We start from the raw sequence: 24,244 nt of genomic DNA, 5'->3' as shown, positions 1-24,244 counted from the left end.
GGCACACGCCAGAACTCCATACGGAACCCGGGGTCTCCAAAGCTTCCCGCAGGCACTGAAAATTAGCTGTCTCCGATGAATGTGAGCCATCCTAAAGGCTCAAATTACAAACGCCTGGTTTCTGGAAGTAATTGCAACTTATAGAAAAAGTAGGACAGCTGTTTCTGAAGTATTGGTAGTAGGCAGTTCCAAACCACTCAGGGGTCAGACATCAGACACTGTATTTGTGGTCCCAGAGAAAATGCTCGCCTTTATGAAATGAAGATTGCCTTACAGTTGTTCATCAACAACAAGTATTTCATTCTGAGCAAACATTTTTTCCTGACAGACATGCACATATCCCACAGGCCCGTATTTCTGAGGAATTACTTTACATCTATAAAGACTGAAGAACAAACCATACAAATCTGTATGTGGATTCTGGAGCCGGTACAGACCACAACAAGCCAACACTTCAGCAGGACACACTTGTCAAAAGCTTCTTTTTCACCGTTTACTCATCCAAACATAACACGTTTCATAATCAATTGAAATATTATATCTAAAAATAATTCTTAAAAAATCTTGTTAGCACAGCCCACACTACACTGTTCCTTACACCAAACGGGGACAAGAGAAATTCAGGAGCCAAGAGTAGCCCAGAATGACAATCATCTCAGGGAAGGGAGTTCATTCATCTGAGTCCAGGTCACTGTCTCCTGCAATGGAGTGAAAGTCCTCGCTGTCCTCCTCATCCTCAGACAGATGGACCTGACTTAACACACTTGGCCCAGAGCGCTGCTGTTCTTCCTCTTCCTCCTCTTCTGAGATCTCATACCCTCCAATGCTGCTGAAACTTGTGTCTCTTGTGTTGGACTTTGGGTCTGGCTCTTCGTAGCTGCCATAACTAGAAGAAAGAAGAAAATCATTTCAAATGAGCTGCTGATACCAGCAGTTCTGTACTCAACTGCTCTAAGAGATGCCTTGAACTCCTGTGAACACTAGGAACCATGTGCATCTCAATTCTGTCACTGGCCAGCTTTTTAAAACAGAAACTAAAGAAAAAATTGTTTCCAATGAAACAATTCCAGTATCTTCACTCTGATACACTCCAGGCTGGAAAAACTGATTGCTCCAACAGCAGCTTCTGTCACCTTCACTGCAGACAGAAAGTGCAGGATTGTTCCCAGCCCATTCTCATCTTCTCTAGCACTTCCTGCCGGCTCTAGTCAAGGTCCTAGGCTGGTCTGACATTGCCTGCCTATCAGCTCTGATGCCTGTGATTTATTAGGCAAATAGCAATAATGGCAGTAAGAAACAGAATTCCACAAGCAGAAGAACAGAGAATCAAATACTCTACAGAATGCCCGGAGAAGGGAGACTAGGTTGCTGTTCTCACAAATGCAAAAAAATAAAGCAGATGTTGCTGCACTTTAAATTTTCTAATAATTGAACACCTTCCAAAATACAGAATATGCATATTCCTATACTTCTGGACTTCAACCAAGCAGTTGCATTTCAAGTCAGGACATGCTTGTTCTTAGAGGGGGAAAAAGAAGTTAATCCACTAAATCACTTTTTAATTTCAAGCATATCTTGTAGTTTGAGATAGCTTGTAAAAACCTTTATTTGTCCTGCCATAAAAAAACACTATGTACAAGAAATCATCTAACTTAAAAGAAAGAACTGGGTGGGGGTTTTTTTTTAATTTAACTGATATTTTTATTAATGAAAATCTAACAGCGACCCCAAATTTCTGTCAGTAAGAATAAATGGTAATTATGGTTGCAACAGCAAGAACAGTCACAAAATAACTTTAAGAAAATGTGATATATTCTTCAGGTTTTTATGATGAACACTTCAAAAATCTTAAGGAGAAGGGATTTTAACAGGATTCCCAGCTCTAATTACCTGATATTGCTGTCCTCCATAACATGAGAGGTCTCCCCACCATCTCCTTCATAGGACATCATGCTTTCTTCATTGTCCATGCCCATCCGTGTGTTCTCTTGAAGAACATGAGGCTGTTTGGGTCTCACTGCATTGGGCTCCACGTCTGAGTCACTGCCACTCTCACTCAGCTGGATAGCTGTGTAATGAGCCAATGTTTGGTCACAGATCCATCACTTACATCCCCACTGTCTGTATTTAAAGGCTGCAGTATTGACTGGAAGGGATGTTTACAAAGTCAAGTCTCCACAAGGCAGCAGAAAATGTATCTGGGAGGTGACAACACCTACTGAGTGCCCAATTCTGATGTTATTCCAAAGCAAACTCATTATCACCATGACTCAAAAAGGCCTGATGTTTTCTCTACTCTGAAAAATTCCCCTTTCTTCTCCCCTAATAATTTTCAGAAGTCGTTGCTAAATACCATACTTATGCTTTTCTGCATAAGTTTGTACTAAAACATAGAAACAGTCTGAATAACCTCTGTACACCTCTTCCTGTTAGTAATAACACTGCTTTAACATTAACATTTAACATTGATAGTCCTATTTCACATCAAAATAAATGTACTTTTACTAAACTAACCATTCCTGGCTCTGCATACCAAATCATACAGTGTTTTCAGAACCAGTTGCAGTTTGCTTTATGAAATACAATCAACAAGATCTTGTCTTAAATCTGCTTTCATATGTGTCTGTACTTACAGCTTTCCTGTTCCACTTTTGTTTTCAGTCCCATTTGTGTTCACCCAATTTCCTCATCTTGCCCCTTTGGTCTCTGCTCTCTACTGCATGTTTTTGTGATGGAAGCATGAGATCAGCTGGGTTAATGAATAATCAGAAAATGGGCACTTACACGAGAAAGGATTATCTCCCTCTTCATCACTCCCATCATCATCATCCTCTCCATCAGACATAAGCAAGTCTTCATAGAGGACACTGGCCTGGGGCTGCTGGGCTGATCCTTCTTCTTCATCAGCAAGGTCACCATCTCCATCTTCAACTTCCTGGGTCGCACAAACAGGGATGGTGAAGATCCAGCAGCACGGATCTTCTATCATAGACATTTCTATCACAGATATCTTCTATCATGGTAATTTCTGTAAATATACTCACTGGGGCTGGAGTCTTAGGCTTCCCATCATCATCCTCATCAAATCCTTCAATATCCACGTCAGAGTCTTCCTCACCCAGCCTGCCTCGCCCCTGGCGCATCTGGACAGGAACACAAACAGCAATGGCACTGAGGAAGGCACTACTGGACATCACCCAGGGGGTTCAGGGACACCAGGGCCACAGAAGTGGGTGTGGGAGTACAGGAAAGGAAAGACAGAAAGGAAAATATATGTGTATCACTCTCAGAGCAAGGATCTTTTTTCTCCTTATTGCAAGATCAGAGAGCACAGTCTCCACACACTTTTGCCTGATATGCTCATCCTTGAACTGGGAATCTCCAGCCTTACAGCACCAGAGTTCCTTGTTTAACTAGTTATTTCTGGAAAATAGCACTACGTTGTAAAAAAAGTGCTTCTTTTCATCATATACTTTAAAAGCATACAGCATTCCCCCCAAATCTTTTCCTGTCCTTCTCTTCCTGTTCTTCCCACAGTCCTCATGAGTCCAAGATAAAGAGGACATGAAGATTCTGTCCCAAAAGCTATAAATTTCTACAGAAAGCTTGAAGACTTCCAAATCTAGAAGGCATTCACAAAGCTACAGATGGCCACAATACTACACAGAACTATTCATAACCAATCTCTGTTTTCCTGCATTGTTCAGAATAGCTCTCACCAGTCTTTCTGGTACCACCTTCAGTCTTGTGGGTCCTCACCTTCTTCATGCTCCTGGTAATTTATTTTCATAGTTCTATTACTGCTATTCCCTCTCCTTCAACTTTTTTGTTGTTGTTGTTTAATACAGAATAAAGACTAAGGAAAAATAGTCTGTGGTTATGGTAACACGTTCATTTATAATTATTTAATCCCTGCCTGCTTTTCCTTTTACAACTATAAGGTATCTACAGTGGCAACCATCTCTTCCAAGCTCCTAACTGTCACTGGATGGAATCATAATAATCTAATTGTGATCTTCTGAATTTGTACAATATTGTTCACCATTTCCCTATTCAGAATTAACAAGGGATTGCATATTAACCCTCTGTAGCATGAGTCACCAGGTTGCTACTTCCAGAAGTAGTGAAGCAAACAAATACCTGGCCTTAGGCAGATTCTTCTGAGCTTTTGATTCTCTATTCTTTGTTTTGCAGTGTCTCAATTCCCGGCGCTGTTTAATTTTGTTTTTACTTTTGCCTCAGAGCAGTCAAAATGAAGAAAATATTATAACTTTTGGAAGATATTCCCTTCTCTGCTTGGACAACCTGATCTTTGTCACCTGTTTCCTACAAAGTCATTGACTCCTTTTAGTAATTTGCTGGTAAAAGACAACTCCCCAAGCAGATGAGAAAATGGAGGATTCTAACCTGAGTTCCTCGCTTCCCTGTGGTAGTGATGGGAGTGTCCAGAGCAGACAAATTGCTTTCATCTTGATAGAAAGAAGCACCATGGGACACACTGAGGGAAGTGCTGGTATCATACAAATCTGGTGGCTAAAGTACAGGTGGAAACAGGAGACAGAACATTCTCAGGCACTGAACTGAGACTGGAACAGTATCTTGAGAGGCAAGACTGGGATTTCAGGACTAAATGCAGCTTTTTGGCACGGTGTTCATATTGTTACACACTGTTCAATCAAAATGAGCTAATTATTCTTAAAGAACAAATGGGGTAAATGCAATGGCTCAGAACCTCAGCTCTGAAGTTTGCCAAACAGCAGATTTAAAAATAGAAGTCAGTACTTCTATACAGTGCTCTTCTACAGAGGCCAAAATCACAAATAGGCTCCAAAAGAATTCAATAAATTCATGAAGAACAGACCTCTCTGCACCTCATGAATACACTGGTCTAGGTGCAACACAAGTTTAAGGTGCCTGAACAACCAATTCCCAGAAGCAGACAGGGTTTGCTGTAAAAATGATCACTGCATGTTTGCATCCACCTACTTCTGTTCCCTGCCAGAGACAGGAGACTTGATTACATCAACCTTTGGTCTGACTCAGCGTGGCCCTTTTCATTTACTTCCTACAATGAGAACGGTGTTGCAGCCCCAAATGCTCCAGTCAGAACTGGGAAAAGTCTAGCCCATGTGAAAGAGCAAAGCTTCAGCATCCAATCAATCCTATGTAAATCTCAACCCCTAAAGCTGACACAAGCAAGAAAAAGGGGATTTGGATAAAGTGTTCCAAAAGCCAACCTGCAGTTTGCATGCAGATTGACCTCTGAGGAGTTAATGAGGATTTTGATAAAGTTCCTTTATAACACACAGTTCACAGATCATGACAATACTGATAGTCTTAAGAACAAGAGCAATAATTCTTAAATTAGGCAAAACAGGCTTCCTAAGAATTTAAAGAGATGTGTAAAGCACAGACAGCTCTCAGCTGTATTTGCCTTTTATATCCTGGAGGCCAACCTCTGAAGAGCCATATGGACAGATAAATGTTGGCTGTCAAAATTGCATTTAAAATAAAAGGAACTAAAGCCAAGCAATCTCCACCAGAACTGGCATCTGTGGCAAGTTTGGGAGTGTGGGAAGTGGGACTGTACCTCCAGCCAAGAAGCAGAGGGAAAAGGTGGCCTTCAGGTGATCTGATCACCAACTTGGAATAAAATCAGAGCAGGTAATACTGCTCTTGAGAAGGGAACCATCAGATAAGAGAAGGGCATTTTTGTCCCTCACTTTCTGGTGTATTGAGATCACCACGATTCCATTTAATTCTTGAAATATATCAACAAATAGTTTCAATAACTCATCTCCAAAGATTCTATTGCAGCCCAATACTTCCTACTGGCAGGAAGGCCTTTTTCCATGATACTCAGCTTCAGTATTCCCAGTCTGTTGAATCTGATCATTCTACCTTCCTAAAATGGTATATTTTGGGTATTTTTGTGGGGACAAATGGTTGGCAGGGTGTTAAATATTGCCCCAAACCCATCTGTGTCCTGCTATCCTGGCTCAGCCATACAGTCTTTGTATACTTCTTGCCTAAACAACTTTTGAACTCATTTTTGTCTTAAAAATAATCCTTCTAAGACCTTAAATTGTTCCTGAACTTCAAGTCCTTCTTTATTGCTCTGACTTTGCTAAAATTAAATGCAACTTTCCAGTAATTTCCATGTAATTGTAATTACATCGGACTTGCCCAGAACTGAAAAATTATTGGTCTACAACTGGGATGAACAACTGCAAAGAAAGCTTTGGTTTGTCCTCCTATACCACAACATTTGCATTTTATCATTCAACTATCAACACAGATATCTTTCCCAGGGCCTATGAACTTTTCCAAATAAACAAAAGGCACATCTCAGACATTAGGATGACATCCCCTGCTTTTCCAGGCAAATTCTGAAGATAATTTTAGTTTTCATGAATTAACTTGTCATTCCTGATGAAAGTTTTTAACTGTTGTTTTTAAAAACAATCAAACAACCCAAAATAATAAGAATTATTTTTAAGAAAGGCCAAGTAGCTTATAAGTCTTTGCCAAACTGTAAACATTGAAAAGAAGCCCAGCATGAACTTGCTGTGTAACACACAGAAAACACCTGACACACACAATTGTCTGCTATAAATAATGACAAAGGTTAAAAAATGTTATTTTCCACTAGAACTGGAACAAAGAGATGCAAAGAATCCCAGCAATGAGGGCACAGTTGGACTTTGCTGACCATATTAGGCAGTTTCTTTACCCATAGCAATGAGCCTTTCCAACAATACCACTACCAAAAAGCTCCCTGTATTCCTCTCAGCTCTGCATCCATGTTTTATCCTCATGTTCTCCTTACCTGTCCACTGCTTGGCCTCTGAGGGTTTCTAAATGTTACACTTGCACAGTCCTCAATCTTCCAACCAACACTCAGCTGTTCCTGACTGTACACAGCTCATCTTTAGACCAGTTTTACAACTTGCTTGGGAAATGTCTTTCTCTTAGATATCTCACTCTCTGAAGCATCAGAACTGCTTCTTATATTTATGCTTAAAAGTAAGTGTTAGTACACCATCCAACAAAATATTCTACTAAAAGATAAACTGCAGACAGATGGAGAACACGAAACAAAGAGGAAAATCGGGATCAAACACTCAGGAGATGGAAACTAAAAGAAAGTGAAAGCCTTGCTTGGTCACTTGCCTGTGGAGTGTAGGGACCAGGGGTCATAGGATCAAGACTTTCCAGATCTGCCTCCTCCAGTGCTGCTTCCTTAGCAGTAGAGATGTCTCTCTCCAGTTGAGTCAGGTGCTCATCATACTAAGAACAAAAAAGCTTGCTAAGGTTGCAGAACAGAAAATTCAAACTGTAAATATTGCAGTAAAGTTGTCCACATACCTCAGCTAAAGTCTGGTAACAGATGTTTACAATCTCCTGGGCTGTTTTTGTGTACTGGCTGTCTGACCCTGTAGTAAGAAGCAAATGTCTTTATACATTCTGAAGTTTTTTCAATTCCAGCTGCTGAGACAGCAAGAGAGGTTTTGGTTACATAGGCCCCTAAATCCCAACACCCTCTGATGTAAGGAAAAATACAAAGCAGGGCTCACATTTGACTAAAGTAGCACAATCAGTTTGTTCCAGCATTAAAAGTGTGATTTAGGACACAGGTTGGACCATGTCTGTCATCAAGGAAATCCCCAGAAACAAATCATTGGCTCAGAGATGTGCACTGAGCAAGCAGAACATCCTCCCCAAATGTAACTGCTAATTCTGCACCTGATGGTAACAAAGCTTCATGTGACAGTGAAAACAGCACTGTTTAAGCATCTCTTTCCTCAGGAAAGGAAAACAATCATCAAGTCCACGATTCACAGCCTCGGGCTTCAACACACTTTGGCAGTACAGGTGCCCAGATGAATTAATTAAAGTTCAAAAGGCAGCTGAAGCCTTATTTCCACCACCTACCATTGTACTTAATGCTGTTGGCAAGGATGAGGTTAACATCATCCAGGAAAGTCTCCCTGTTCTGGTATTTGTGTTTGGAGATATTCTGCAAGAGAATTGTCACCCAGTAAGTGATCAAGTCAAAACATGAAGAGACTGCTCTCAGTTCAAGCTACACACCTTGCGGATGGTCTCCAGATCCATGGGATTTGCAATCACCTTGTAATAATCAGGAACAAACTTTTTGTTAACTGGATGGTGAAACGGCCAAGACTGAAAAAAAAAAGAAGAAAACAGTTTTAGAAAGCTTCTGCGTAGAATTTTCTACAGTTTGAGCTACAAATGTCATAAAACAAGTCTCCAGAACTGATTAACACTCCAAATGTATTTAAAATATTTATAACAAGACCTCTTGAATCCAATCATTTAGGTTCAGGAGAGAAAAGATCTTCCAGGTGGATTTTTAACTAGGCCTGTTGATATCTACTCGACACTAGGAACATATAATTCAAAATAATATTTTACAGAAGCCTTTTCCATTTAATATCACTGTTTTCTCCACAAGATCAGCACATTTTGCACATCACACACACAGTCACTCAAGCTACGTACATCTGGAACTGCCATCATCTTTTGAGTCACAATGTTATCCAAAATGAAGGAAAAGGCCACTTGATCATCATCATCCAGGAGAGGATTAATTGCTTTTTCTAATCGAGCCAGTTTATCTTCCTTCTGCAATAGAAGTAGGGAACATCAGTGGCTGACCTTAGGCTAATAACTGTACTATCATGATACTATGTCCCAGAGAGATTCCCCTTCACCTTTTAATGAAAACACTTGTAAATAACAGGGGGCAATAGTCAAAATATAAAGCTACAGACAAGATAAAATAGCTAGAGTAAGAAATAAGCATCTGGTTTTTTTCAGAAAGACTCCCATGGGAACTGTTTAAAATGGTAAAAAAATCAAATATCTTCTGGGGTAGGAGGAAGAAACCCCCCCCTTATCTTCTACTACTCTCCCTAAAACCAGATGTTTTGCCCATGCATATCTTCTATTCTCAAAGTTTTCAACCTCCCCTGATCATCCCTTTCCCTCCATTCTGACCACAACTCATTCACAGAACTTGCCTCCTTGAGCTTTTCATCACACAGGTCGAGCATGGACTGGGATATCTGTGTCAGTGAGTGCTTTGGCCCTGCAAACACACACAGCAAGTGCAGCTTGATTTAAAAGGCTCATATCACAATAGGATTTATCTTTACTCCTAAAGCATTACTGATAATATTTCTGGCACAGTTAGGAGTATATACTCAAGTATATTCTCAATATGCACAATTATTCAAGTTCAGCATGCATTTTATATGAGAAAAAAAAGTTATTTGTAGCAAATAACATTTTCTGGCATACATTCTGGTAAAGTTTGGAAATCCTTTGGAAAGCAGCTGTGCCTGTGGCAGACTGGCCTCCAAGCCCTTCACCTTTGCCAAATATTCACAGTATAAGTCATGAAATTTCTGTTTCCTTCTCTAAGTCCAGTCAGTGCAGCAGAACTGCTAAGGAAGGCAAGATGGACATTTGAGGAATATTCAAAAACCCACAGCTTTAAATAATTTCAGGATTCCACATATGTGAAAGCATTTACAACAGAACTATAAAAAAAGGATCTTATTTATTAGGATAAATCAGGGATTTAACTGTCAAAATGATAAAGGAAGCAGCAAAGACACAAACCCAGTGCTGTTAGTGTCACCCTCAATGCTGCACAGCCTAGACAGACTCAGTGCAGCTAGGAGGTTTTTTTCTCAAATTAGTGTATTTTAGACAAAGACCTTTCTATCAGCAGCCAGAATAAAGCTGACCCCCAGTGAATCAGCACTTTGCCCCAGCAGATACATGCTCTATCACAGAATCTATGCTTTTATTTTAAATTAGCTTTCTTTCATTTTCTTTTAAAAACTAGTTTCATGACCTTCCAAAATGGGGAAGAATTTATTGTGACTAAGAATCTAAAAATGCAAAATCATGACAGCAAACTGTACTCAAAGCTGCTTGCTCCAAGGCACTGGCTTCAATGGGTGTGAACTGTTTATTCCTATTTGCATTGAAAGATTCATTCAATAAAGCATAATAATGAAATCTACTCAAAACAATGTTTTGCTTAGCTATGAAGGAGGTAGGCAGGACCTGAAACACGCAGAAGTTTTCAGGCATTGAGTCACCCCAAGACCCATAACTGAACTTCAATTACCACATCACAGTCATCATTTAGTTGTTGCTACATGCTGGATTTCACTTCTTTCTTACTTATTAATTAATTCATTAACATTAATATAATCTTTCAGGTACAACTGAAAAAATATACATTCACTATTCCCATCTGGCAGTGAATTTGTTCTGCTTTTATGTTGCTTTTGTTGACTCTGAAAGTTCCACAGCTCATCTATGCACAATGTATTAGCAGAAAGAGGATTTCCCTGTGTTTTTACCATTGTATGTGGCACTGTTCTTCACAATGAGCTCCAGGTGTTCCCTGAACTCCTCCCGGGATGGGTACTGCCTCTTACGGACGTTTTCACGCAGGGTCTGTAAATCCATGGGCCGGGTAATGATCTTGTAATAATCTTTGACAACTTTTGGATTTACAGGCGTGTGAAAGGGGTATGTCTGAGGAGGAAAAGAAACAAAAGCTTATTAGCACAGTACTAGCACAGCTAATCTCAATTTAACATCCACAGTTAACCAGGCACTAATGTATAAAACCTTTACACAAACAGTTCCTTAAATGCACCAGGGAAAATAGAATAAGCTCAATCCCACAATAGCAAACACTTTCTTCTGCACAACATTCTCTAACACCATTATAAGAAGGAAAATCTCACACAGAATTCTCAAATAGTATTTTCGATTGCAGCACAAAAGTCAAGAAACCGAACTTTCAAATTCTCATTTTAACTCAAATCTTCCATTTAATCTTTTGATTTTGCAAGTTTCTGGCGAAGTCTGGTCAGAAAAGAGTGAAGTACAGATCTTTTCCAGTGCCACATATATAAAGGCATTACACACTGCTACATTTCATGCATTTAGTGCTGGTTTTGTTGAAAAAAATTATTTTAAAATTACCTATGAGCTTTGAACGTGTATCTACACAAAACAAGCCAAATTCTGGTGTCTACAACACATACCCTACTTCAATATTGCTTGAGATGCAGGATTTGGGTGTCTTAGCTTGAACTTACATTGGGGAGATCCCTGATGTCATTGATGATGCCCTCCAGGATGGATGAGAGTGTCACCATGGGATCTGTTCTCCGCCGGTGGATGGACTTATGGGGACGCTGAAGGAATGAGAGGCAGAAAAATGAAGGCAGTTCCAAGATGCAAAACTCACAGAAATCCTAGACAATTTAGCTTATTAATTTTCTGGGCAGGCATGAGGAGGCACGAGGAGGTTGCACAGGAGCAGTTAAGGTACAAACAGAAATGGAGGTGCTGCAATCAGCTCAGGAACATTCACTCACATTGAGATAATCACAGTGCACTGTTGTCCCCACACGACGCTTCTTCTTCGGAGGAAGCTGCTGCTTAGGAAACTTCAGGACCAGGGATTTCCTGCGAACCTCATCAGCACTAGGTACAAACAGAAAAGCACAATACTTTCTCCAATCTTCATGTGAATCAAGACCATTTGTCCCCCAGTACTGGCTTTGTTTCCATCTGTCATAACACCAAATGCTCAACTGAAATATTGTAATAAGTTTATGTAAAGCCCTGTCACTTTATTCCTGAGACTAATATACATATGAGTATTCTGCATTAAGCTCTACATTGTTTATTCTCATTCTCCCCACCCATTTCTCTGCTTTTTCCCTTACCTCTCAATCAGTTGTTTTCCCAGGACAATTTTCGTTCCTTCTACTTTGATGAGCTCTTCATTGTCATTGTGAATGACTGTTTTTTCTAGCTCTTCTTCCTGCTCCTCTGTCATTGCAACAGGATTAGAAGGTGGGGCATTTGTTTGGTAGTAAAGAGGGCAGAACTTATTAGTCCTCATGTGCCCAATTGCACCACATGCTCCACATTTTAGCTGCAAAAACAGAAGGTGACAGATCAGAATTGATATATGGGTTCCTAGTTTTGAGGCAAAGCATTGTTAAAATCCCCCAGTGAGATCTTTAGTACATCACTAGAACAGAAAACTTCTCCAGTAGCCTGTATGGATATGCTTACTTTCAAGTCTGGACGCTCTTTCAGTTTCTTGGGCTTCTTTTCTGGAGGGCCCTTGAGTTTCTCTTTTTCCTGGTTCCGCTTTAGCCGCCGTAATTGTTCCTGGATCCTGCGCCGCTCCTTCCGCATCTCCTCACGGTGCTGCTCGTCAAACAGAGCAAACTTCCGTCTGGGTGGGCACAAAATAAAAATACAGAAGTTTTCCAGCCTAGTTCATGATTTGCCAGGTACTCTTCTGGCAGCTCAATCACTGCATGGAATTTGTGACACTCTCCCAATGGACAGCCATTAAATCTCCTTTTCTCTCCACAATTATTGCACCAGACTTCTACTCTCAATTCCACATTTCTTCATACTGTCAATGGAATGAAACAAGCCTACAGGCAAGGTTAAGAGGGAGAAGAAGGAGGTCACGGAGGCCTTACATGAACTCCTCATCCTTGGTGGTCCGTATGCGGCAGTAGGCGTCGATGACCGCGGGTTTCCGCACCGTCTCACACCTCACGTACTCCTTCCCGTCCTCGTCCCTGAACGTGCGGTAGATCTTGAGGCGGCGGCCGGTGGCAGAGGAGTTCAGGCTGGTCACAGAGGCAGTGTCATCATCCTTGTGAGAGTTTGCTGAGGCTGCTGAAGCTGTTGCCACAAGAAAATGCTTTATTTGCTTCTCATTTTTTATCATCGTCTAAATACAGCAGAGAGTTTCGGCTTAAAAACTTCCAAGACAGAGATTCAGAAAAACCCGATAGAAATCTTTCCCTTGCTTGCTCATGTTCTCCTATCATGACATGAAATCGAGCTGAAACAAAGATACCTAATTATCCACATACATTATAAAGCCAGAAGGAACAGCTACAGTCAACCTGCAGTTGCAAGTGCAACTGTTGGAAGTTGCAATTGCAAGTTACAGGTGCAACCTGCAATGCAATTGCGTTCTGGCCCTGCAGATGGATTAGTTACAGTGCTTTTCATCATAGGTATGGTTATCTGGCAGAAACTGAGGGTCAAGAATTATCCAGTTTTCCAAGGAGTGTTCAAGTCTGTCAAGTGACCATAGAATCTTTCCAGCACCATTCAGAATTCAGGTCAAGAGGTTTTGTACAAAGTAACACCAGATATCTTTTCATGAGGTATAATCACTAATAATCTTCCACATATCCCTTATAAATTATTCCAATAGCTATTTATTAGTGATTTATTCCCAATTTGAGAAGAGATGGCAACAATAACATTGACTCAGATGCAGGGCTCCCACATACTCAATAAGTAACAGTGGTCATGGGCACCCTCATGAAGTTCATTCACAGGTCAAATGTTTTAGCAGCCAGTCAGGGACATGTCCAGTCCTCTTCTGGAATGCACTTAAAAACAAGCACATCTCCAGGAGATCCAAATCTGGCAGCTGCCCAATTTACCTCCAAACAAGCTGCCACTGCACACAGTGTAGCAGACACTGCTATCAGCCTGCAGACTGTGCCTGCTTCACACACAGAGCTGTGTGTAAGCAGAAGATCCAACTACAAACCATAAGATGGTTGCAGGAACTATGTGTGAAAATATCTTGAGGAAAAATACTAAAAAACAGCTTCCTCTGACCTACCCCCACTCAAAAAAATAGGAAATTTAAGCAGGAAGCAGCAGTGACTATCTAAAGAAATACCAGAGTAAGTTTATAGATCAAAATAAACAAAAGATATGAGGCAAAGAATACACTGCACATGCACTTTCAGCCACTAAGTGCTCAAGAGAAGGAAGAACCCCCAGAGAGGGAAAAGCCCCAGATAAGCATGTTTATACATTCTCCCTGTAAGTAATCTATACTTTCTTGAGAGGCCAGATCAGCACACTTTGCAGACTGTCATGAAGTCCTGCATCCCTTCCCAGGCATAATTCTGGTGGTTGCAGTTACTTACACAGCCCCTTTTTGTCTCTCCTGTCCTTTTTGCCCCTGTCTTTGTCATTGCCATTATCTTCTCCCAGGAGCATCCTTTGCAATTCCTTCCGTTCCTGCTCCTCTCTTTCCCGAGAGAGCTGAGAACTAGTTTTCTTGTTCTGTAACATATTTTCAATATTCTTTCCCATCTCTTCAAAGTCGCTGTCTTCAGCTGAACTGCTGTCTGTGTCTGTTGACAGGATCTCAGTGGATTCCAGAACCCTGAAATAGGAGGCATCCTGAGAGTCAGTGAATTAAAAAAAACCAACAGCCTGTTGCCTTCTCAGAAATACAAAGGTAAAAATGATGCAAAGGTTAGAGAATTAATGATACAAATCACTACTACAATAGGCATAATATAGTCCCTTCTCAGCCTTCCTTTTAACCCCCATGTCTAAAAGATCAACTGTTCCAAGACCATCTTCTCCAAAAAGTTGAACTCTTCTTCATCAACAGTACTTTATACCCTCACCACTTTTGGGTCTCAGGCCAGAAGAAGGAATAATTCATGAATTCTTCTGGCAGTTCTGAAGTATAGGGCATAGAATTGGTAACTACTACCAGAGAGAGATGGCAAACTGCTCATAACAATTAAAAAAAAAAGGAAAGGAAATAAGGTGGTGAACTACTGATGTGTGGAACTGCAGAACATCTCAAGTTGTGACTTTGCAACACATTCTGCCTTTCTAAAAGGTCTGTGACACCAAGACACTAAACCTGAAGGTTTCCATTACCAGCCAAAGGCCTCTTTTTTAGTGCTCTGTTCCATGGGCCCAACAAGTTGAATCAACATCAACACCACCACCACATATCAGCAACCCCAGGCACGCACAGTGCTGGGCTTTTGAGGTGGGGACAGGGTGGGGTTGAAGGCTGTGAACATTGGATAAGAACATACTTATTTTGTAAGTCGAAGATGCGCTGACACTCTTCTTTGTATCTCTCCTGATGTTCTGCCACAGAGAACCGAGAGCCACGGGCAAATTTGCTCATAGGCCCTTCCCCTGAGCGTGCCTGCTCTGTGGACATCGTGCGGACCACATCAATCACCTCCCACCGGGACAGCTTCTTTATCTGGAAAGGGGAAGATGAGGAGTGGTTTCAGAGACACACGGCTGAGGTACCTGGCTGTGAATCTCAATTCTTCTCCACACAAGGTCAAAGTAGAAATTTATATGTCCCTTCCACCATCAGCTGCTAAAGGCATTAGTGAAGCGTGCAGCCTGCTCTGGAACCACACTCACCTCCTCCTCAGGCACTCCAAACTTCCGCAGAAGCTGTTTGGCATTTTTGAGGGAAAGTCGGCGCAGATCCGCGTCTGTGCCTGTCACCGTCTTCTTCACTGGCTGAGGTTCTTTATCGTCCTGTTCAGAGGAAGATTCAACCTATTACTGTCATAGAGGTCTTTCCTAGGCTCATCTGACATTTTCTCTTCCTTATGTCCCTTCCTTAGTCCCCTTCTCCCACATGACTTCCCAGATGCTGCCCCCTGGGAACTGTACCTTCTGCTGGGTTGGTTTGTTTGGAATCTTGACATAAGAAAATCCTTCCCCACAACCAGTGGGATCTGCAACACCAGTCACTTCTAGGAGGCATTTGCCCTTCATAGCAGCAATGAAGGCTCGCGTGGTGTTCCAGGGAGCTGTGCGCACCTGCCAGCGAGAAAATAAACAATCATAGCCCTGGTACAGGCCAAGCTTTCATTGTGGAATTCTTCTGGTCATACTGAGAACTTTTTAATTGATACAGTGAGGATGAATTCCTCTTCTTGATCCTTCAGCTGCCCTGATAACACTTCAGTGAATAACCAAAGTGCTAAGGAACTCACAAAAAGGCATTTCAGGTAAAAAAAGCCTAGTCCTGAAAGGACCTGCAGGAACAATCATTAAAGACAGGTATGAGCTGCCAGCAGAAGTTCCCAGGAAAGTTGTGTGAACATTTAAACCGCTGAATCCTACTTTAAATATGTCATTTAAATATAAAGACCTCATTTTTCTCCTGCCATTCAAATTTATATACTGGTGTACACACTCATGCATCACTCTGAGGATACCTCATCATCGATCTTCATTTGGAAATCCTCTTCATTCTCCTCTTCTGGAGCAAAGAAGGATTTCTCCCCATAACCTGCATCCTGCAGAGAAATATTAGGGAAAAAAAGAGAAGCTGAAGTCTCAAAAAGGTTACTGGAGACAGAATTAGAAGTGTCTCTGAGGGGACTTGCCATGCTGAACAAGCAAATTTCCACAGACAGTTGTCTGCAAGATTCACAGTGACCAACAGCAGCACAGATGTCAGACTGCCCAGTATTTCTGACAAACTCCATAACTCAACAGTGCACTCAACTTCAAAAAAATAATCAGTGTCTCTTACAGCCCCCTGCTGGTTACTTTCTGCTGTAAAGCTGTGGGTATAAACATAAACCCTTTCTTGTACATTCCCTTTGGTATCTTTGAGCACAGCTAATTAAATATTCAGATAATAGGCGGTAAGAATGTTTCTCTCTTTAAAACTTAACTCCCTTTTATGCAGCAGCAAAACTTAGCATGTGACACAACAATTAGGGACATAACTTGCCTCCTTTATAGCAGAATTAGCTTTAGGCAGAAGGTGTTACCTAGGCTCACCCCTCACAGGGTGTCAGGATTGGAGGCAGGATTTACCTTGAGCCGTTGCTCAGCTGCAATCATGCTGTAATAGGCACAGCACTGCTCTGGGGACACCATGGCTCTGATCTCCTCCTCTGTTGGCAGCCTGAAATCCGGCTTTAACACCCACCAGTTTGAGTCCATCCCTGAAAAATGCACAGGTCAAACACTGAGTAGTTTCCCTGGATGCCATCACAGTCCCAGCTTTCATTTGAATGTATTTGTTTGCAAGACACAACACAGCCACACACAGAGGGAAGGGGATGTGTTTGGTTTGGTGTCTTTAATGAGTAAATCACTGCCCAAAGGGTAATTAAAAATGTGAAAGTGCACACTCTTAGAAACTGGAACAAAAAGAACCCCTGTCAGATTACATTTCCGTTCTATAAGTAGATATTTTCAGGAATGCTTTATCAGGAGATGTTCCCTCCTTCAGCTCTGTTTGGAGCCCCAAGAGCAGCACAGGCTGGCTGAGCCCCACACAAACCCCTCCAGTACCTGTGCGTTTGAAGTCGGCGCAGAGCTTGAGGCGCTTGCGGATGCTGCTCTCGGAGTGGGAGGGAAAGGCCTTCTTGATGTCCTCCATGCGGATCCTGCGCGGACGGTCCCTGCTCTTCCAGAAGAGGCGGTAGATAAACACCTACAAAACAAGACCCATTTGTCCAAAGGAACCATGGACAAACTTGCAAAGACAGCACAGATGACGTTTCTGGTGACTGCTTCGGACTTCCTACTTGAAAACCATAGTTTCTCATAAATTTACTCAGCGAAGTTTTCCAAGCCATGTGTCTGCTTCAGGTTCAGCTGTTTTTGAGGGTGAGGTGTGGAAATATTATTTGTCTGGAAAATTTGTATTATCACATTAGAAACATTCATGCTTTAGGACAGAAATTTTCCAGCTCTGCAAATACCATGAGTTGTCATTTTGAATTTAATTTACAGTAAATTACTAGAAATTTTCTCCAAAATCTGAATTGGGGGATAATTATTGACTGCTCATAGATAGTTCTAAAGCTCAACCACCACAAGACCTATGAAGCAACTCTAACTCTGTGCTGTTGAATGCACAGTGAAAAGATTCCTTAACTGTCTCTTAGTAAAACCCATCTAAGTGTCATTTTACACAGCACAACCACTTCAAAACTCACTCTAACTTCTTCAGTTTTGTACACTTATATATAACCTTTTAGTCTGGTAATAAAAAGCCTTTATCATTGACTTATCAGGTAGGATGCCATTAAAACAGAAGAGACATTTTATAAATCTTTGGTTAAATGAAAACCAAAATGGCCTGTCTGGTTAACATGCAACTCTTGCAGTGCTCTCACCTCACAAGAAAACAAACAAAAAAAGGGAGTCACAGCAGGACAGCGAGATTCTCAAATCAAGACTGTCCACTCGAGGCCCAAGCCTATGCCACGAGCTTGCTCCAAAGACCCCCCAGATGCCCAAATAATCTCTTATCACAAACCTGCAGGAAGTCTCTGATATGTGTGTTAGCTCGCTTAGAGTTGGGACCAGGTACTTCATAGAGTGGGCACTCCTGCCCAACTACAAAAATATCCACTAACTCTCGAATGTAGTAGCCTTGTCGTGTCCGGATGATCAGGAAATCTGTTTCAGGCATCTTATGTAAATAGATGGGGGCCCGGAAAAGATTGTTTTCAAATGCCTATTAAGAGAAACAAATCAAAGTTCAAAAGCCAAGTTTTGATTAATTCTGCTGTGACACAATCTACAAAAAAGATCATTAAAAAAACCCCAGCATCCCAAGGTTCATAGCAATGGTATACCATCATTTATATTGCAGCATATGTAGATGTGCAGGGATAGTCAAGGATGAAGAACAAAAGCTTAAGAAATACTAGAACAAATGCAGAGATTGAAGGCCTCTTTAGACATTTGGAGGTACTTCAGGACCTTTTAAGGAGGTACTTTTCAAAAAAAGACAGAAAAAACACATCTGCAAAAGAGCAGAATAACCACAGAAACCAACCCAACACAAAATTAGCATTGTTAGTTCTGTGATGAATCTCTCATATAAACCTTCACCCTACCTTTTTCCTGTGGTATAGAATGGAAGAATTATTGCTGCAAGCACTATTGTTAGTTAGCACTAACTGAAATCCATTTATATTTACATTTATGGATTATCAGCCTATGGTGGTCCTTGTAACATTCTTAATTCCTCTCCCCATCTCAAATGTATATATTTTAACAACAGAGAGAGGCTCATAAAAGCAGGTCTGTACACCTGACTAGTAACTGGCATACAAAGACTCTTAAGTGCAGTTGTCAGAAGGTACATATAAAATCCTAGACTGTGTGAAATCCATGTTTTCTATCCCCTCCAACACCTATTTATTGAGCTCCCCAGCATTCAAGCAGCTTTGGTTTTCCCCTCAGTCCTCTCTAACACTATTTCTAGTGCCATTACGAAGCAAAACAGCAAAGATTCACTTCCTGCAATTCTTGTAACTCCAACAAGAATTTTAAAAAGCATATAACAGAGATTTTAAAAAAAGGAAGGTAGAAACTGAATTACTATTGCTATTTAATTACTAATAGTAATTGCTATTACTAGTAGGCAAAGAGACATAAACTGGAACTGGAAAGGAAGCTGGGTTTTTTTTTGGAAGCTGAGCATTATTTGTGATTGAATAAACAGGGTTTGTAAAAGGTTCTCTGCCTATTACACCACATCCAATTTATCTGTCTTTTAAATATAAAAACCTTGCTTCTCACCTGCAGCAACTGGCCTGGATGCAGAGAACCCAGGAAGGGAGAAGTGTGACAATAAACAGTCTCTCCATATTTGCAGTCTGGAGCCCCTGGATCTTTGCCAGGTTTCTGGAAGGTGCAATGGAGGTGCTGTTAGCTCTCAGTGAGAGGCAGAGGGAAATCACTGTCCAACAGCAGACTCTGCATACTCACCCTTTTGTAGTAATTTTTAATCTTTGTTGCCATGCCAACCTGCATCATCAGAGGGGCGTTCTCCTCACTGTACTCAGCCAGGATGAGATCCCCATCCTTGCCAGTGAGGTCCTGTGGCGTGCGCATGAAGAACATCTCCCCCCCGCCAGAGGCCTGGCGCTCCTGCTCCCGCATCTGTACCAGGGACAAGGGACAGCGTCAGGAGAACAGCTCAGCAAACAGCCCAGGAGCCACAGCACACTCTGAGCACACAGCAATAACTGCACCTTGGCTTTCTTCTTGATGTGCTTCAGCAGAGGCTGCACGGCGTGGGGCCCGGGCTGGGACAAGGCACCGAAGGAATATTTCTTCAGGGGAGGTCGATGGAATTGTCGGAGCTTCATGGGACCCATGTGGGTGGGGAAGAACGGCTGGCGGAGCTCCACAGCTGGGATAGAGTGCTGACACAGAATAAAATCTGTGTTAGGAGGGATAGAGCACTGACACAGAACAAAATCTGTGTTAGGAGGGATAGAGCACTGACACAGAACAAAATCTGTGTTAGGAGGGATAGAGTACTGACACAGAACAAAATCTGTGTTAGGAGGAATAGAGCGCTGACACAGAACAAAATCTGTGTTAGGAGGGACCATGCACCACCTCAAAAGTAAGATCATCCTCCTATCCTGTTAAACCTTAAATAAGAGAGCCCAGGGATATTTTTAGGTCTCCTAGCAGTAAGGCAAGTGCACTGAAATTCACTTGTCATCATAAATGTTACCTTTTGACAGAAAAATGCTTACTTCCGTATACAGATCTTTCCTTTGCATACAGAGATGACGTCAATTTTACTATTTCAAATGGCACCCATTTATGGGATCTTTTTACTAACTATACTAACATGTAAAGCCATTATCCCTGTCAGTGGAAGAGAGCTTCATTTGGAATTACATACAGTTTTCCCATTATAGAAGATGCTGGAGTCAGATGAGGTTTTGGAAGTTACTGAATTCCACAAAGAAGAAAAAAACCATCACCTCCTCACCTAAGGCTAGTGCGCAGTAATTCAAATTCATCAGTAACTAAACTAATTTTATAATATTCAGACTAAGACACACAGTAGCAGCAGAAGAACAAACTGCACCTCTTCCTCCTGTCCCACTATTGATTTACAAAGAATACTACATCTTAAGACACCAAACAAAAGCATGGTGAGTAGGACACAGCAAGATCAAGCAACTAAATTTCAGTTTGATGGGGCAATCAATAAAAATGAGCTCAAACTCCTGATTTTAATTGAACATTAAAAATATCTCTCATGAACACTTAACAGACCTGCTGTAATCTCAATTCTGTTTTTCTAGAAATCCTAAATCCTACCCTCAGCTACAAAACCTCCTTCCAAGACACTCAAGCTCTCTCACTCACAGTGAAGACTACTGTGACTACCTGGATGATGTTGCCTCCAAAGGTTCCTCGAAGTCCCTGCTGTTTGGGATAGTAAAACTCATCATTGGAGAGGTTCCAGGGATCCTTCACTTCTGGCTGAGACATGTTCTAATTCAATTTTAAACACAGAGAGAGAGGTGTCAAGAAAAACAAAAAAAAACCCCTCACTCCTTCCTCATCATTCCTAACCCTGGAGATGATGCTAAAGCTTTTGCTGACCTGCTGTGGTTCTTCCTTGATGACACCTGTTTTTCCTAACAGGATCCGACTCTTCTTTAGAGAAGATTCTTTCTTGTTCTCCTTGGATGGAGAGTTCAAAGTCATCTCTTCCTTTTCATCAGGAATTTCTAAAAGCACAAGTTTACCTCTTTACAAGTTTGCCTCTTCAAACCAACATGCATGCAAGTCGAATTAAGACAATCACTCCTAAAACACATCAAGAGTCAGATTAATCATGTTAAATTTAACTTTCGATGCGTAAATTTTTGCTTTCCTGTCATTGCATTTACTTTGGAAGGTGAACATGGACACCACACAAATAAAGGTCATTAGCTTGGCACCTCCTGCTTAGCCCTTTGACTTACAAATTAACTTCAAAACCCAGAATAAAGGAAGGCCATAAGTACTGAACCAGTCCATTTATTTCCATTACGGTGTGATTATAAACCTCTGCTTTCATCTCCCTTTGTCTTTTCCCACTCAAGTCAAATTTCTGGATGTCATAAACATACCTAGAATTATGTTTTCATCGTTTGGATCAAGTGTTAAGACAGGGGGATCCAAGTAGGTTTCCATTGCCTGATCATCCCAGATGATATTGTCCTCCCAACGGCCATACACTAACTCTTCATTATCAATTGGGAAAATGGAGTACCAGGGCTTGTCTTCATCCAGGGAAACTGCAACAACCACAAAGTACAACCCTTGAGAATTTTGTACACAGCCTTGGCAGAAAACTGTTTCAGATCTCACCCTCACATCTTACTCCCTTTACCCTCCCATCTTTCAGGCTTCCTGAGGCAGGACCTCTAGAAGACAAAAGAAAACTGAACTTGAAAGCAAAGGGGAAGTAGAGCCCAAGTTTGAGCTTTACCAAAGCTCAGAGATTTTGCTCTATTGAAATACAGCCTCCAAAAAGTTGTACAGCAAACAAGTAGCCCTTCTCCCACAGAAATGTGTGCCACATGCACCTATTCATGGGCCATTACCTTGCTGTTCAGGGGCCTTTTCCTTGCACTTTGCTATGCCCAGGACTCCTGCTACATTGGGTTTCTGTGCTAGAGGGATTGGTGAATTGAGCAAAGAGCCACTGCGGTTCAAACCTAGAGAAAAGGAAAACAAAAGCAAGGTCAGCTTGAGTGGGAGGGTCAGGGGGGCACTGCAGTGCCTCAGACCAGGACTGGGGGGCTGCATGGAGGGTGAATTTCAGCCTGATGGAGCTACTGCTCACATCCCAAAGAGTGACATGTGTCATTAGAACTGGGAAAGCTTCAAAAACCACACTTCACACAGAGCTGACTGCTGGAGTCTGCAGCCTCTCCAGAGAATCTCCAATTCACCTACCCAACACAACAGTGTCTTGTACCCACAGCTGAACACTAAAGGACTGACACTGATACCCCATAAAGATCTGGCATTCCCATTAGTTTTTCCTTGTAGAAGCAGGAAAAGATATAAAAAACAGAAGACAAACATTCATTCTACATGAACATTTTCATTTTAAAATGCATCCATGTCTAAAAGAATTCTGAGGCTTGTAGGAATTGTTACTTCCCATCTAGAAAAAACAGAATACCATTCTTAGTTGAGGAGAAACTTCTGATGACTTTTACATAATTCTTCCAATTAAAAACAAAAGTAAACAAAATTCCACTAGCCTATAAAAAGAGGAAAACCTAAGAGTAGCTTTATTAAGTATTAATGTAGATGGATCCAGCATCTGGTATTCCACATGGAAATAAGAAAGACAGATCTGGGATTGGGTTTTTTTAACAGAAGTGACCTACTCTGTTTTGGGAAAGAAGCCAAGTCTCAGAATTCTCAATGGAGCTGTGATTTTGCCAAAAAAGCATTCCCTGACAGGGGGAATTATGTTCTACATTTGAGACACGCAACTGTACATGTACAATTTTACTAAGTGCTGCAGTAGGGCACGTAATGAGTCAGCTCAACTACAGATAGTGCAGTTGGTGTCTGACCCCTGATCACCTTGTTGGGCATTGTATGCAGTGGCATTCCTGGTCATGCTGGATGGAAGCCAGCCCGCCAAGCTCGCACGCTGCGTCTTAGTCCCTTTGTGCTTGACATCCTCCCCATTCCAGATGACATCATCCTCCCACTGCAGCTGTGTCACCATGAGGAAGTGCTCATCAGCTAGCAGATCATCCTTCTCCTTCGTCGACTCTGCATCCTGGAAGGGAGCAATAACTGTTGGAAGATCTGACTTGAAAGACATCCTTTCAAACTAGCAGAGGAAAATTCAAAGTCTCACTTTGCACGGCACACAACCATCCACCAGCCCATCACCAGACTCTCACTGTGCAGCAATCCCCACATCCCTCTGCACACCCAGATTCCCCTCTCACCCCGTCCTCTGTGTGTCCTTCAGCCTCCTGCTCGCTCTTCTCCTTCAGCTTGAAGCCGTAGTCGAAGCCGCTGCCGTCCTCGGGGATGCCCAGCATGTCGTACCACAGCTGGGCGGGGCCGTAGCGCCACTCGGCCACCTTGGGCTTGGTGTCTGTCACCTTGTCGATGTCACCAGTGGACTGGGAAAATTTCGACTCCACAGGGGCCATCATGGTAATCTGAAGCACAGCAAAGGAGGGAGTGATTAACACTGGTGGTTTGTCTAAGTGTCAGTGAGAGGTCTCTTCCTGCTGAGTTTTCCAGCTTATTCTCACAGAACAAAAGCATTTCTGAGTTCTTTTCCATACTTACTAGCTGTCTCAAGAATGTTCTGCAATTAGGCTTCCAAGAACACAGAGATTTCTTCTTGATACCAAGAGGGAAAGCTCTCCTATTGATCCTGTACTATGGATGCAGCCTTCTCAGTAAGAAGCAATTACCTGAAGTCACTGACTAGTATTTGGAGAAGAGCTGCTGCCTAGCTGGAATAAAGGCCAACCCTGTTCTCCACTTCTCTTTTGAGGGAAAAACTCCT

General features: G+C 41.8%; 1 protein-coding gene across 2 annotated transcripts in view; it reads right to left on the bottom strand.

Moving 5' to 3' along the window:
* Positions 1–204: 204 nt before the first annotated feature.
* Positions 205–24,244, bottom strand: part of TAF1 (TATA-box binding protein associated factor 1) — a 29,643-nt gene continuing 5,603 nt past the window's right edge. Inside the window, exons 7-40 of one of the 2 annotated variants that reach the window (XM_063416892.1) lie at positions 23,670–23,888; positions 23,293–23,494; positions 22,293–22,406; positions 21,816–21,983; positions 21,304–21,431; positions 21,085–21,192; positions 19,923–20,096; positions 19,657–19,830; positions 19,468–19,572; positions 18,194–18,394; positions 17,221–17,362; positions 16,738–16,868; positions 16,128–16,208; positions 15,577–15,726; positions 15,319–15,438; positions 14,973–15,148; positions 14,055–14,296; positions 12,570–12,777; positions 12,148–12,313; positions 11,793–12,004; positions 11,439–11,547; positions 11,157–11,255; positions 10,407–10,584; positions 9,048–9,115; positions 8,527–8,649; positions 8,095–8,187; positions 7,936–8,020; positions 7,369–7,436; positions 7,174–7,290; positions 4,408–4,533; positions 3,045–3,143; positions 2,785–2,935; positions 1,891–2,068; positions 205–886 (exon numbers count right to left, since the gene is read on the bottom strand). In XM_063416892.1, the coding sequence (XP_063272962.1) occupies positions 670–886; positions 1,891–2,068; positions 2,785–2,935; positions 3,045–3,143; positions 4,408–4,533; positions 7,174–7,290; positions 7,369–7,436; positions 7,936–8,020; positions 8,095–8,187; positions 8,527–8,649; positions 9,048–9,115; positions 10,407–10,584; positions 11,157–11,255; positions 11,439–11,547; positions 11,793–12,004; positions 12,148–12,313; positions 12,570–12,777; positions 14,055–14,296; positions 14,973–15,148; positions 15,319–15,438; positions 15,577–15,726; positions 16,128–16,208; positions 16,738–16,868; positions 17,221–17,362; positions 18,194–18,394; positions 19,468–19,572; positions 19,657–19,830; positions 19,923–20,096; positions 21,085–21,192; positions 21,304–21,431; positions 21,816–21,983; positions 22,293–22,406; positions 23,293–23,494; positions 23,670–23,888 (4,932 nt within the window). In that variant the 3' untranslated portion in view covers positions 205–669. The remainder of the gene's footprint in view (positions 887–1,890; positions 2,069–2,784; positions 2,936–3,044; positions 3,144–4,407; positions 4,534–7,173; positions 7,291–7,368; positions 7,437–7,935; positions 8,021–8,094; positions 8,188–8,526; positions 8,650–9,047; positions 9,116–10,406; positions 10,585–11,156; positions 11,256–11,438; positions 11,548–11,792; positions 12,005–12,147; positions 12,314–12,569; positions 12,778–14,054; positions 14,297–14,972; positions 15,149–15,318; positions 15,439–15,576; positions 15,727–16,127; positions 16,209–16,737; positions 16,869–17,220; positions 17,363–18,193; positions 18,395–19,467; positions 19,573–19,656; positions 19,831–19,922; positions 20,097–21,084; positions 21,193–21,303; positions 21,432–21,815; positions 21,984–22,292; positions 22,407–23,292; positions 23,495–23,669; positions 23,889–24,244) is intronic. The other variant, XM_063416893.1, reaches the window with a different exon arrangement.

The sequence above is a fragment of the Prinia subflava genome, chromosome 20 (assembly GCF_021018805.1).
Source record: "Prinia subflava isolate CZ2003 ecotype Zambia chromosome 20, Cam_Psub_1.2, whole genome shotgun sequence".
Classification (NCBI taxonomy): Eukaryota; Metazoa; Chordata; class Aves; order Passeriformes; family Cisticolidae; genus Prinia; species Prinia subflava.
Note: the sequence above shows the minus strand (reverse complement) of the source record. Positions and strands in the feature narration are given on the sequence as shown.